The 15644-nt window shown below is 51.1% G+C and overlaps 1 protein-coding gene across 8 annotated transcripts in view; it reads right to left on the bottom strand.

Annotated features, from left to right (window-relative positions):
• LOC140399264 (dynamin-1) overlaps positions 1 to 15644 on the bottom strand; it is a 309201-nt gene that overhangs the window by 63075 nt on the left and 230482 nt on the right. For all 8 annotated transcript variants that reach the window (XM_072488710.1, XM_072488715.1, XM_072488714.1 and 5 more), the window contains one exon: positions 208 to 317. In XM_072488710.1, the coding sequence (XP_072344811.1) occupies positions 208 to 317 (110 nt within the window). The remainder of the gene's footprint in view (positions 1 to 207; positions 318 to 15644) is intronic.

Raw genomic sequence — 15644 nt, 5'->3', positions numbered from 1 at the left:
CATCCAGGGAACCAGCCATGAACCAGGGCGTCCCATCCATGAGGCAAGGCTCAATCGCAGTCGAATTTGACATTGCAATCTAGGTCCTCCATAGGGAGGGGGGAATCCACTGTCCCCACGTGTTAGGCTTTGCCCCTGTTTTACCCTCCTCCCCGTAGCAAACCTTTAATCTTCAACATACAGATTAACAGATGGGAGACAACGTACCTCTGTTCTGTGTTAAAGAGGGCGAAAATGTGTTTGCTTGACATAAATCCCTTCTCTATGTCGCGCAGCTTCAGGTTGTCAAGTGGCAACATGTATTTCTTCTCTTTTTCCTGTAAGACATCATCAATGTTGAGCAATTATACATCTTGTCTTATTCTAACAGAGGGAGGGGGAGGAATGAGCAGTGTATTTCTCCTTGAATTGTGATGAGCACAAAACAGTAATATTTCATTACAAATCATTTTACTGAATGCTACAAACTCAGCTAATAAAAAAAGAATTAGGTGCAGTGTACAGTCCCACACGTCCCGGGACAAGTTCCCGTAGTTGAGGTTATTCATAAGGCCCTGCCTGCTCAAATTTGCCCCTCGCCTCAGGTGTGGTGACCCTCAAGTTATATCATCACCGGTCAGCTTACTATCTCAAAGGGGAAAGCAGCCTATGGTCCCCTGGGACTGTGGCGACATTTGCATACTTTGGCCAGGAGAACGGGATGGATGGGAGATCTACCTTGCTCGTCTTCAAACAGGAAGGGATCTTTTACATCCAAGAGGGCGGGCACAGCCATGGTGTAAACTTCAACCTACATGTCGGTTCCGTCAACAGTGCGGGACTCCCTCGGTACTACTGCTGAAGTGTCAGCTTAGAGATTGTGTGCTCAGGCCACCGGGCGGGGGTCTCCTGACTCTGGAAAAAGGGTGCGTGATACCCTCTCGGAGGCATTTTTTAAAAATTAATTAATCTACGGGATGTGATGCCGCTTGTCAGGCCAGCATTTATTGCCCGTCCCTAGTTGCCCTTCAGAAGGTGGCGGTGAGCTGCCTTCTTGAACCGCTGCAGATCCCGAGCTGTAGGTACACCCACAGTGCTGTTAGGAAAATAGTTTTTGTCGCGGTTGAATACGGCCGAGGGGGTTTGCTGAGCCATTTCAGAGGACATTTAAGAGTCAAACACATCGCTGTGTGGGTCTGGAGTCACATGTAGGCCAGGCCTGGTAAGGACGGCAGATTTCCTTCCCTGAAGGATATTAGTGAACCAGCTGGGGTTTTACGACAATCGATAACAGCTTCCTGGTTATCACCAGACTCTTAATTCCAGATATTTTATTGAGTTTAAATTCCACCACCTGGCGTGGTGGGATTCGAACCCTGGTCCCCAGAGCATTGCCTGGGTCTCTGGATTATTAGTACAGCGACAGTACCACTACGCCACCGCCTTCAGCCTCAAGGCGAATCATGAAGCAGTATTTACCGTTATCTTACCAGTGCCATACCTTGTGCCAATATTAATCCTCTTCATCCCTTAATGGCACCATTAACACTCCACTGTGTTTTATGTCCATGACAAGTTTGTCCATATCACCTTTACCCCTGCCTATCCCTGGTCTACTCCTGCGCCCCACCTCCTCCATCCCCTTTCCCAACTGTATCATGTTGCAATTTCTACCTTGCATCAGTTCTGTACAAGGGTCATTTAGATCAGAAACGTCAACTCGGTTTCTCTCTCCACAGATGCTGCCAAACCTGCTGAGTTTAGCCATTAGTTGCTGTTTTTACAGGAGCAGCCTTTAGGTTTTTTTTAAGCCTGTGGACTGGGGGATGGCACAGAGGACGAGGCGTCACAGTTTTGAGGTTTGAGATGAAATTGGTTTGATTGCGGAACGATTCCGCAAGTCACGCGGAATTAATTATTTGACCAAGAAAAAGCCTGTGAGCAAACACCATCTCCAGTGAACACTTACAAAAAAAAACCATAGTCACACACAAATCACGTCCTCGTTTTTCACCCCTCCAGCCTGGCGATTCTTCCGAGTCACTCACTTAGCAGATATACCTTCATCCAGAAAATCTATTCAGGGTCAGGATGTTCTCCCTCATGAGTTGAAGATGCTCAAACTGAAAAGGATTTTCCGTGTTTATCAGCTGTCCTTCCTGATGGATTTGATTCAGAAAGCAGGTCAGCCCGTTGCCAAGTCAGGTCAGAGGAGACACCCCTCCTCACATCAATCGGCCGCAGGGTATCCGGGACGCAGACTTTTTCTGATGCACGAGGCCTAGGCCCGAGGTGCTGCCAGGCCCTCTTCCGCGGAGGACCATCAGCTTTACAAAAAAAAGAACCCATTTAATAAGATTAACCAACACCTTCAGAGGCAGCACAGGCTAATGTAAATGCTACCCGCCTGAGACAGCGAATCATAGGCCTGGAGATTGATTTGTGCCGACCTTTCAGGTATTATTCGGACTCTCAAGGCCCCAGTTTGACAGTGGACAGGAAACATCAGCACATTCCCACGAGTGCGATGATTTTGGCTAAGGGCAACAAACCGTCCTTTATCCATATCTTTTTTTAAAAATTTAGAGTACCCAATACATTTTTTCCAATTAAGGGGCAATTTTAGCGTGGCCAATCCACCTCCCCAGCACATCTTTGGGGTTGTGGGGGCGAAACCCACGCAAACACGGGGAGAATGCGCAAACTCCACACGGACAGTGACCCCAGGGCCGGGATTGAACCTGGGACCTCAGCACCGTGAGGCAGCAGTGCTAACTACTGCGCCATCGTGCTGCCCTTCCTTTATCTATATCTGAGGCAGGCATCAGTCTATCTGCAGGTGAAAAGAAAGGTCCCAATGTGTTTTTAAGGATGGCACTCATCGCGCTTCAAGACCGATGTGCCCGAAGGCCGCCCTAATTCATCGCGGGGCAGCGGGCGTTGCAGGCAAGGCTGGCATTGATTGCCCAGTTGCCCCCAAGAAGGTGGTGGCAGAATTGATAGAACTGAATTGCTTGCTACGCCGCTGAAGAGTTATGTCATATTGTTGGGGGGTGAAGTCACACATAGGCCCCACTTAGGGGCGGCACGGTAGCATAGTGGTTAGCACAGTTGCTTCACAGCTCCAGGGTCCCAGGTTCGATTCCCGGCTTGGGTCACTGTCTGTGCAGAGTTTGCATGTTCTCCCCGTGTCTGCGTGGGTTTCCTCCGGGTGCTCCAGTTTCCTCCCACAGTCCAAAGACGTGCAGGTTAGGTGGATTGGCCACGATAAATTGCCCTTAGTGTCCAGGAAAAAAATGGTTAGGTGGGTTACGGGGATAGGGTGGAGGTGTGGGCTTGGATAGGTTGCTCTTTCCAAGGGCTGGTGCGGACTCGATGGGCCGAATGGCCTTCTTCTGCACTGTAAATTCGATGATTTAATGATTCTACGACTGGATAGGGGTGGCAGGTTTCCTTCCCGATGTGGCATTAGTGAATCAGTTGGGTTTCTGCAAAGGTTTATGGCATCATGGGCATTGCCAGATTTTGGCCAGAATTCTCTGACCTTCGCTGGGGGCGGGATTCGCTGGTCCCGCCGGCGCCCCCCCTCCACGGGTTTTCTGGCAGCATGGGATGTCTCCAATGGGAATTCCCATTGACAGGAACGGGAGCAGAGAATCCTGCTGCCGACAAACCCACAAAGGGAAGGCCGAAGAATCCTGCCCTTCGATTTTGCTGAATTCCGTTGCTCAAATCGCCACGTTGAGACTTGGCCTCTTGTTCTCTGGCTTCTTGCGTCCAGGGCTCATGGACCACCAACCCAGTAACATAACCATTACGCCGCCATGCCCTGCTTGGCTGAGCGATCTCCATAACCCAACTGTCTCTTGGCATTTGGTGAGCTACCAGAAGCCCGATGGACCCCGGCAATCGCGCCAATGCTCAGGAGAACCGGCAGCACAATAAAGAGCCAGCCACAGTGCGCCAGGTGGCACCCTCACCTCCAACGTTGTGGGTTCGAGTCAGACTTCAAAGGCTCAAGTACGGGATGCAGACTGGCACTCTCAAGGTCCTGCTGAGGGAGGGCTGCCCTGCCAGAGGTGCCGGATCAAGAATGACACGAGAAACCAAGGCAGGGTCGGCCCTCTCAGGCTGATGTAGAAGAGCCCATTACACTATTTGCATGTAAAGCGGCGGGGGGGGGGGGGGGTCGCCACTTGACTACACTTCACGGAGCATTTTATTGGCTGCACGCCACTTGGGGGAAGTTGCAAAGGGGCGCCATGCAAATGCAAAGTCTTTCTTTGGAATGTGAGGAAGGCGTGGCTGAGGTTGAAATGAGATCTAGCCCTTTAATCCTTTCTGAGGAAGCTGGAGAGACTGTACGGTTATGTATTGCTGCCAAGCCAGCACACTCTGAACTGCAGGGATGCAGAGGTTTAAGATTTCCTTTCATCTGGCCAAGTGGCACGCCATTCGCAGGCCTAATAACCAGCAGAATAAAGCAAAAAAACTGACAGGTTCATAACTTATAGCTTTCTCGTCCAACTCATGCCATTCTCAAACAAGTCATTTTTAAAATATATATAAAATGCACCGCTGAGGTTTAGTCTGGGGATGAAGCAGCTCTTCAACGACGTTGAGATTTCCAATTTCCTTCAAAGAGTCTGCCTAATATTAGTACCATCTGTTGTTAATAATCTAACTTACTGAACTGTCTGCACCGTTTCATTATCAGAACTGCTGATACCGCTAAAACAAAATATTTCCAGCTGCACTATTTTAAGGCACGCACTTAAACAAAACAGTTCAGGACTGTTTGTAAATGTGGCCTTATTTTTTCTAATCCATGCACTTATCACAGTTTATTCAAACTGGCCTATTAGAGGACACCAGCTCAGCAGCCGATGACGCACCCCTGCCCCGATTGGGTTTAGGAAAGCAACGTCACGTTTGCTAATTTCCGGCGGATTGGAAATTAGCAAACGTGACACCACTGTTTAAAAAAGGAGGTAGGCAGAAAGTGGGTAATTATAGGCCAGTGAGCTTAACTTCGGTAGTAGGGAAGATGCTGGAATCTATCATCAAGGAAGAAATAGCGAGGCATCTGGATGGAAATTGTCCCATCGGACAGACGCAGCATGGGTTCATAAAGGGCAGGTCGTGCCTAACTAATTTAGTGGAATTTTTTGAGGACATTAACAGTGCGGTAGATAACGGGGAGCCAATGGATGTGGTATATCTGGATTTCCAGAAAGCCTTTGACAAGGTGCCACACAAAAGGTTGTTGCATAAGATAAAGATGCATGGCATTAAGGGGAAAGTAGTAGCATGGATAGAGGATTGGTTAATTAATAGAAAGCAAAGAGTGGGGATTAATGGGTGTTTCTCTGGTTGGCAATCAGTAGCTAGTGGTGTCCCTCAGGGATCAGTGTTGGGCCCACAACTGTTCACAATTTACATAGATGATTTGGAGTTGGGGACCAAGGGCAATGTGTCCAAGTTTGCAGACGACACTAAGATAAGTGGTAAAGCAAAAAGTGCAGAGGATACTGGAAGTCTGCAGAGGGATTTGGACAGGCTAAGTGAATGGGCTAGGGTCTGGCAGATGGAATACAATGTTGACAAATGTGAGGTTATCCATTTTGGTAAGAATAGCGGCAAAGGGGATTATTATATAAATGATAAAATATTAAAACATGCTGCTGTGCAGAGAGACCTGGGTGTGCTCGTGCATGAGTCGCAGAAAGTTGGTTTTCAGGTGCAACAGGTGATTAAGAAGGCAAATGGAATTTTGTCCTTCATTGCTAGAGGGATGGAGTTTAAGACTAGGGAGGTTATGCTGCAATTGTATAAGGTGTTAGTGAGGCCACACCTGGAGTATTGTGTTCAGTTTTGGTCTCCTTACTTGAGAAAGGACGTACTGGCACTGGAGGGTGTGCAGAGGAGATTCACTAGGTTAATCCCAGAGCTGAAGGGGTTGGAATACGAGGAGAGGTTGAGTAGACTGGGACTGTACTCGTTGGAATTTAGAAGGATGAGGGGGGATCTTATAGAAACATATAAGATTATGAAGGGAATCGATAGGATAGATGCGGGCAGGTTGTTTCCACTGGCGGGTGAAAGCAGAACTAGGGGGCATAGCCTCAAAATAAGGGGAAGTAGATTTAGGACTGAGTTTAGGAGGAACTTCTTCACCCAAAGGGTTGTGAATCTATGGAATTCCTTGCCCAGTGAAGCAGTTGAGGCTCCTTCATTAAATGTTTTTAAGATAAAGATAGATAGTTTTTTGAAGAATAAAGGGATTAAGGGTTATGGTGTTCGGGCCGGAAAGTGGAGCTGAGTCCACAAAAGATCAGCCATGATCTCATTGAACGGCGGAGCAGGCTCGAGGGGCCAGATGGCCTACTCCTGCTCCTAGTTCTTATGTTCTTATGTCACAAACCGCAGAGAGTGGGGGCTGCAGACCCCCCCCTCCCCCCCCCCACCGGAGGCGACGGCAAGATTCACGGCGGAGTTTATCCTGCAGTTCCTCACCGCGTCAGTTCTGTTGGTGCTCGAATATGGTTACCCGGGTGGCACTGCCAGGGTGCCAAGCTGCCCAGGTGGCAGCGGGGTAACACCCACCGCAGGGGTCTCCAATGATCTGGGACATTTCTCTCCCCCCCCCCCTCCCTCCCCCAGGTGCCATTACACCTGGTCCACGTTTGTGTGGACCAGCGCTCAACAGCACCATGGTGAGTTCTCCCAGGCCCGGGCATTCAATCCCAGGCCTTGGGAGAATCCGGCACGGACATATTTAAATGACCCCAATGGCTCACTTAAATATGTAAATCGGGATTCTGCCCAGTGAGGGCAAGATCCAGATCGCGACATCTCGCGAGGCATTCAGAGTGTCAGGAGATGAAGATTCAAGTTCTATTGAGAACATTTGTGAAGCAGATGGATTTTAACAAGAATCCTGCAGTTTCAGGATCATTGAGGTTACCATTTTATCCCAGATTTGTTAGTTAGTTGAATGTAAATTTTCCCAGCTGTTGTGGTGGAAATTTAACTCGTTCCTCTCGAGTATTAATCCGGACCACTGGAGTATCAGAACAATAACCACCGCACTACCGGCCCCCTCTCAGTCCCCTGCCCGGCCCCTCACAGTAGCCGCCAATTGTGTGTCAGATTCTGGGTCAGTTTGTACTGCCCAATCACGCGCACGAGAACAAAGAACAAAGAATAAAGAAAGGTACAGCACAGGAACAGGCCCTTCGGCCCTCCAAGCCCGTACTGACCCCATGCTGCCCGTCTAAACTAAAATGTTCTACACTTCCTGGGTCCGTATCCCTCTATTCCCATCCTATTCATGTATTTGTCAAGATGCCCCTTAAATGTCACTATCGTCCCTGCTTCCACCATCTCCTCCGGCAGCGAGTTCCAGGCACCCACTACCCTCTGTGTAAAAAACTTGCCTCGTACATCTCCTCTAAACCTTGCCCCTCGCACCTTAAACCTATGCCTCCCAGTAATTGACCCCTCTACCCTGGGGAAAAGCCTCTGACTATCCACTCTGTCTATGCCCCTCACAATTTTGTAGACCTCTATCAGGTTGCCCCTCAACCTCCATCGTTCCAGTGAGAACAAACCGAGTTTATTCAACCGCTCTTCATAGCTAATGCCCTCCATACCAGGCAACATCCTGGTAAATCTCTTCTGCACCCTCTCTAAAGCCTCCTCATCCTTCTGGTAGTGTGGCGACCAGAATTGAACACTATACTCCAAGTGTGGCCTAACTAAGGTACTATACAGCTGCAACATGACTTGCCAATTCTTATACTCAATGCCTCGGCCAATGAAGGCAAGCATGCCGTATGCCTTCTTGACTACCTTCTCCACCAGTGTTGCCCCTTTCAGTGATCTGTGGACCTGTACACCTAGATCTCTCTAACTTTCAATACTCTTGAGGGTTCTACCATTCACTGCATATTCCTGACCTACATTAGACCTTCGAAAATGCATTACCTCACATTTTTCGGATTAAACTCCATCTGCCATCTCTCCCCCCAAATCTCCAAACGATCTAAATCCTGCTGTATCCTCTGACAGTCCTCATCGCTATCCGCAATGCCACCAACCTTTGTGTCGTCTGCAAACTTACTAATCAGACCAGTTACATTTTCCTCCAAATCCTTTATATATACTACGAACAGCAAAGGTCCCAGCACTGATCCCTGCGGAACACCACTAGTCACAGCCCTCCAATTAGAAAAGCACCCTTCCATTGCTACTCTCTGCCAGTTCTGTATCGACCTTGCCAGCTCACCCCTGATCCCGTGTGACTTCACCTATTGTACCAGTCTACCACGAGGGACCTTGTCAAAGGCCTTACTGAAGTCCATATAGACAACATCCACTGCCCTACCTGCATCAATCATCTTTCTGACCTCCTCGAAAAACTCTATCAAGTTAGTGAGACACGACCTCCCCTTCACAAAACCATGCTGCCTGCTTCCAAATGGGAGTAGATGCTGTCTCGAAGAATTCTCTCCAGTAATTTCCCCACCACTGACGTAAGGCTCACCGGCCTGTAGTTCCCTGGATTATCCTTGCTACCCTTCTTAAACAAAGGAACAACATTGGCTATTCTCCAGTCCTCCGGGACATCACCTGAAGACAGTGAGGATCCAAAGATTTCTGTCAAGGCATCAGCAATTTCCTCTCTAGCCTCCTTCAGTATTCTGGGGTCGATCCCATCCGGCCCTGGGGACGTATCTACCTTAATATTTTTCAAGACGCCCAACACCTCATCTTTTTGGATCTCAATATGACCCAGGCTATCTACACACCCTTCTCCAGACTCAACATCCACCAATTCTTTCTCTTTGGTGAATACTGATGCAAAGTATTCATTTAGTACCTCGCCAATTTCCTCTGGCTCCACACATAGATTCCCTTGCCTACCCTTCTGTGGGCCAACCCTTTCCCTGACTACCCTCTTGCTTTTTATGTATGTGTAAAAAGCCTTCGGCTTTTCCTTAACCCTATTTGCCAATGACTTTTCGTGACCTCTTCTAGCCCTCCTGACTCCTTGCTTAAATTCCTTCCTACTTTCCTTACATTCCACACAGGCTTCGTCTGTTCCCAGCCTTCTAGCCCTGACAAATGCCTCCTTTTTCTTTTTGACGAGGCCTACAATATCTCTCGTTATCCAAGGTTCCCGAAAATTGCCGTATTTATCCTTCTTCCTCACAGGAACATGCCGGTCCTGAATTCCTTTCAACTGCCACTTGAAAGCCTCCCACATGTCAGATGTTGATTTACCCTCAATCATCCTCCCACAATCTAGTTTCTTCAATTCCCACCTAATATTGTTATAATTAGCCTTCCCCCAATTTAGCACATTCACCCTAGGACCACTTTTATCCTTGTCCATCAGCACTTTAAAACTTACTGAATTGTGGTCACTGTTCCCGAAATGCTCCCCTACTGAAACGTCTACCACCTGGCCGGACTCATTCCCCAATACCAGGTCCAGTACCTTCCCTAGTTGGACTGTCTATATATTGTTTTAAGAAGCCCTCCTGGATGCTCCTTACAAACTCTGCCCCGTCCAGGCCCCTAGCACTAAGTGAGTCCCAGTCAATATTGGGGAAGTTGAAGTCCCCCATCACAACAACCCTGTTGTTTTTACTCGTTTCCAAAATCTGTCTACCTATCTGCTCCTCTATCAACATTGTGACTGCACCCTTCTTATTCCTGATCTCTACCCATATAGCCTCGTTGCCCTCTGAGGTGTCCTCCCGTAGTACAGTTGTGATATTCTCCCGAACCAGTAGCGCAACTCCGCCACCCCTTTTACATCCCCCTCTATCCCGCCTGAAACATCTAAGTCCTGGAACGTTTAGCTGCCAATCCTGTCCTTCCCTCAACCAGGTCTCTGTAATGGCAACAACATCATAGTTCCAAGTACTCATCCAAGCTCTAAGTTCATCTGCCTTACCCGTAATACTTCTTGCATTAAAACATTTACACTTCAGGCCACCAGACCCGCTGTTTTCAGCATCATCTCCCTGTCTGCTCTTCCTCAAAGCCATACTGGCCCTATTTCCTAGTTCTCCCTCAATGCTTTCACCTTCTGACCTATTGCTCCGGTACCCACCCCCTTGCCATACTAGTTTAAACCCACCCGTGTGACACTAGCAAACCTCGCGGCCAGGATATTTATGCCTCTCCAGTTCAGATGCAACCCGTCCTTCTTATACAGGTCACACCTGCCCCGGAAGAGCTCCCAGTGGTCCAGATAACGGAAACCCTCCCTCCTACACCAGCTGTTTAGCCACGTGTTTAGCTGCTCTATCTTCCTATTTCTAGCCCCACTGGCACGTGGCACAGGGAGGAATCCCGAGATTACAACCCGAGAGGTCCTGTCTTTTAACTTTCTGTTCCAGTTTCCCTTCACCTTTTATCCCTTACAGCCACCGGAGAAAGGAGAACTTCCATCCCAGCTGTCTGCATTGGATTTAATACCAGGCCTCAGAGATGAAAGAGGCCATGTGCTAACTCGCCCCCCCCCCCCCCCCCCCCCCCCCCCACCCACCCACCCACCCACTAGCAGACAAAGGAAATACTATCAAAAGGGATACTTTTATACATTCCACACACACGGCTGGTTTCCGGTTTGATGCTAATTAAAACAAACCTGGCAAGTCTTTCTCAGGGCAGCTAACTGAAGGGCTGGTGTAGAAAATGATCCACTTTCACACATCGTATTGTGGCATTCCCAATATTATGGTGATCCGAGGAGTGGCAGCTTGCTGGGAATGCCTGGAAAACGGGAGGGCGTTTGCACCATCGACTGGGAGCAGGACATCTGTCTGCTCTGCTCTCTTGGACAAGGGAAAGAGAATATGATAGCAACAGTACGGAGATCGTTACTACAAGAACACTTGGACTCATGAATTTTTTTAACGTTCTTGAGATGTGGGCATCGCTGGGCTGAGCCAGCATTTGTTGCGCGTCCCTATTTGCCCTTGAACTGAACGGTTGGTTAGGCCATTTCAGTGGACGGGGTGTCAACCACATTGCTGTTAGGGTCTGGAGTCACATGTAGGCCAGACTGGGCAAGAACGGCAGATTTCCTGCCCTGAAGAATATTCGCAAACCAGATGGGTTTTTAATAACAATTGGCAATGGTTTCATGGTCAGCATTAAACTTTTGATTCCAGATTTTTTTTTCTATTGAATTCAAATTTCATCATCTGCCATGGTGGGATTCGAACCCAGGACCCCAGAGCATTACCCTGGGTCTCTGGATTACTAGCCCAGTGACAATACCACTACGCTACGTCCTCCCCATAGCTCCACAGTGAAATAACCACCGGCTGTCGGACCGACAACCAGTGGAGTGTACATGCGGGGTGTGAGAGAAAGAATGGGAGGGTGAATGTAAGTTTGGGGGAAGAGAGGGACGGAGTCCCGCTACTGGGCCACCACCGTGAACAGGCAGCCTGATAGCAGAATCCTGCAGCTGCAGATGGTGAAATTTGAATTCCCACAGACAGACCCTCCCCCACCCCCCACTCCCCTCCTCCCAAAAAAGTGATGATGTGGAGATGCCGGCGTTGGACTGGGGTGAGCACAGTAAGAAGTCTTACAACACCAGGTTAAAGTCCAATCGGTTTGTTTCAAACACTAGCTTTCGGAGCACTGCTCCTTCCTCATGTTTGAAACAAACCTGTTGGACTTTAACCTGGTGTTGTAAGACTTCTTATTGTGCCCAAAAGAGTGAGCCCTGTCTGGAAGCTAACGAATCAGCCCCGAAACCTGCCCCCTCAGGGATCCCTGTAATAGGGGGACCCCCCTCAGGAACCCCTGTGTTAGGGGAATCCCCCTCAGGGATCCCTGTAATAGGGGGACCCCCCCTCAGGGACCCTTGTAATAGGGGGACCCCCCCCTCAGGGACCCCTGTAATAGGGGAACCCCCCTCAGGGACCCCTATAATAGAGGTCCCTCCTCAGGGACCCCTGTATTAAGGGAATCCCCCTCAGGGAGCCCTGCATTAGGGGGGCCCTCTTCAGAGACCCCTATAATAGGGGGTCCCCCCTCAGGGACCCCTGTAATGGGGGAACCCCCCTCAAGGACCCCTATAATAGGGGACTCCCCTCCCAGAGACCCCTGTAATGGGATCCCTTCCCTCAGAGACCCCTGTAAGAGACCCCTCCCCTCAGAGACCTCCTCAGAGACCCCTGTAATACCGGGGCCCCCCACAGGGACTCCTGCCTAAAGAACTCCTCCACAGACCCTCACCCACCTCCCACTCCCCTCCTCCCAGAAAAGTGAGCCCTGTCTGGAAGCTAGCGAGCAGTCTGGACAGGGGCAGTGGGAATCATTATAGCTGTAATACTCCCCTTGCAGCTCCAAAGTGTCCATTCCTGGAAGGGGAGCAGCTGTGCCTGCGTCTGGTTTCCACAGATCCACTGTCTGCAGTCCATTCATGGCTTTCAAGTACTGGTTAGTGATTGACAGCTTTGGTCCATTCATATCCTCCATGGAATCCCTACAGTGCAGGGAGGAGGCCGTAAAGCCCATCGAGTCTGCACCAACCCATAGAAATCTCCCCCCCCCCCTCCATCCCCCAACCCCGTGCATTGATCACGGCCAATCCACCTAACCTGCACATCTTTGGACTGTGGGAGGAAACCGGAGCACCCGGAGGAAACCCACCCACACACGGGGATAACGTGCAGACTCCGCACAGGCAGTCACCCGAGGCTGGAATCGAACCCGGGACCCTGGCCCGGTGAGGCAACATAATGTCAACCGAACAGTAGTAATTATTGCCAAAACTAAGTGGTTGACTTTGAAAGGGTTTGGAACATCTCGAGACCTCAGAGAACCCTAAAGTGCGAGCGCCGGGAAACATAGGGCCAGACCCACTCGCTACGGGACTTTGTTCTCTTTGGGGAGAATGGTGCCCAAACATTTTGGGCGTCATTCTCCGACCCCCCGCCGGGTCGGAGAATGGCCTTTGACCGCCGTGAATCCCGCCCCCGCACCCGCCGAAGTCTCCGCTCCCGGAGATTGGGCGGGGGCGGGAATTGGGCCGCGCCGGTTGGCGGGACCCCCCGCTGGATTCTCCGGCCCGGATGGGCCGAAGTCCCGCCCAGGAATTGCCTGTCCCGCCGACGTAAATCAAACCTGGTATTTACCGGCGGGACCAGGCGGCGTGGGCGGGCTCCGGGGTCCTGGGGTGATCTGACCCCGGGGGGTGCCCCCACGGTGGCCTGGCCCGCGATCGGGGCCCACCGATCCGCGAGCGGGCCTGTGCCCTGGGGGCACTCTTTCCCTTCTGCCTCCGCTACGGCCTCCACCATGGCGGAGGCGGAAGAGACTCTCCCCACTTCGCATGCGCGGGAAACTGACAGCGGCCGCTGACGCTCCAGCGCATGCGCCGCATTTCCGCGCCAGCTGGCAGGGAAACAAACGCCATTTCCGCCAGCTGGCGGGGCGGAAATCCCTCCGGCGTCGGCCTAGCCCCTCAATGTTGGGGCTAGGCCGCCAAAGATGCGGAGCATTCCGCACCTTTGGGCCGGCGCGATGCCCGTCTGATTGGCGCCGGCTTTGGCGCCAGTCGGCGAACATCCCGCCGTTGGGGGAGAATTTCGCCCTTTGAGTCTGCACGACTCTTCTTCAGAGCTAAAGGGAGGAAGGAATGTGATAGATTATATATACTGCAGAAGAGGGACTGGAGCAGTGTAGAAGGTCTGTAGGTGGGAGCCAAGAGAGATTGCTCGAGACAGAGCTAGTGTTAATGGCAGCGTGAAGGGCTATAGAAGATGCTGATAGTGGCAAAACGTAAGGCAGCAGGATGTGGGGGGCGATTCTGCAATATGGAACCCAAGTGTTCGCGCGTCGTGAACGCCGTCGCTTTTCACGAAGGCGCGAAACGGGCACGGGGACGACCGATATTGGCCCTGCAGTTCACGCCGCTCCAGCTTCCTTTGCCGACGGCAAATGGGCGCCGTGCCAACCCGCGCATGTGCAGAAGACTTCTTTAGCGTGCCGGCCCCGACTCAACATGGGGTCGGTGTTCAGGGGCCGGCCGCGCGAGGAAGTAGGCCCGGGGGGCGGGGTGGCGGGGGGGGAAAGAGGCCAGCCTGCCGGTCGGCGGGCCCCGATCGCGGGCCAGACCCCATCGGAGGCCCCCCTCGGTGAAGGAGCACCCCCCCCCTCAAAGGCCGCCCCCGACCGTTCGCGCAGAGCTCCCGCCGGCAGCGAGCAGGCGTGAACGGCGCCGGCGGGACTCTGTCGTATCCGCGCGGCCGCGCGGCCCATCCGAGCCGGAAAATCGGTGGCCCCGCCGATTCCAGCGGCCTGCGGCCGGCGGCGCGTCAAACGTGCCGGCGCAAATGGCGCCGATTCTCCGCACCTCGGAGAATCACGCGCCGGAGTCAGGACATCGTGGCGCGGTTGCGGCGATTCTTCGGCCCGGCGCGGGGCTCGGAGAATCGCCCCCGTGATACTGGGAGAACATAGGTCAATGCTCAGTGGAAGCAAAATTTAAAACAAGTGACAGATGGCCCAGTTGCAGGGGGTGTGGGAGGGGGGTGGGGGGGGGGGAGAAGGTGTGCTGTGTGCTGTGTGTTGTCCCAACACAAATGCCACATGATAGTGGAGGTGACAGAAATTGCTCAGTGCCTTTGGGCTAGTGAGGTACGGAATGAGGAAAGGAGGCCGCTGTGACTTTTTAAGTTTATTCATTTGTACTTCCTGCTGGCCACGAAGATGCTGGGAAAGTGAAAAGTCAGACTTGTATTTGTTGGAACGCTTTTCACAATTTCAGGGCATTCCAAAGCTTTTTGCAGCCAATATAATACTGTTGTTACACAGGAAAGACAGCAGCCAATTGGAATACAGCAAGCTCCCTCAAACAGCAATGCGATAATGCTCAGATCATTTGTTAGTTGAGCGATAAATATTGGTCCGCTCTTCTTCAAAATAGTGGGCATGGTTGAGTCACTTCCGCCCAGAGTGGGTCTCAGTTTAATGTCATGTCCCAAAGACAGGCCCTCAGACCAGTGCAGCATTCCCTCAGTGTCTGCAGCACTCCCTCAGTGTCAATCTGGTCATATGCTCTAGCCTCTGGAGTGGGAACTGTCGTGTTAAGCACAGGAAGATAACACGGGCTGCAACTGGATGCAGCTTTACCTGAGAGATACTCCACACCTTGAAGTTAGTTCAATATGATTTATTGAACCTGTCACACCGTTAGCTCAATCCTCTGCTAACCTAGTGTGATTAATCTGTCTGACTGAACCAGACTAGCTCTTAGCCACGTGCTGTAGGAGTTATATGATATGTGCACCCTGACTCACACTGTAGATGTCATCAGTGGAAAGAGGTCGAGTGTGAGTGCCTCGTGCCTTTTGTAGTGGGAAACCACCCCCAAGTGTTCTGCCTGCTGATTGGTTATGTCCTGTTCTCTGTATTCATTAGCTGCTGTTTGTATCTAATTATGGGCATGTCTGCATATCGTGACAGGCCCTGAGCCCACAAGAATGAGAGTGCTATCAACTAGGCCCTGTCAGGCAAGGGATGGTCCCTGCTTCTCCACTGAGGGGCGACCTGATGGAGGTCTACAAAATTATGAGGGGCATAGACAGAGTGGATAGTCAGAGGCTTTTCCCCAGGGTAGAGGG

This window comes from Scyliorhinus torazame, chromosome 22 (genome assembly GCF_047496885.1).
Source record: "Scyliorhinus torazame isolate Kashiwa2021f chromosome 22, sScyTor2.1, whole genome shotgun sequence".
Lineage (NCBI taxonomy): Eukaryota > Metazoa > Chordata > Chondrichthyes > Carcharhiniformes > Scyliorhinidae > Scyliorhinus > Scyliorhinus torazame.
The sequence above is the reverse complement of the archived record's forward strand: the minus strand, read 5'-3'. Positions and strand labels throughout refer to the sequence as shown.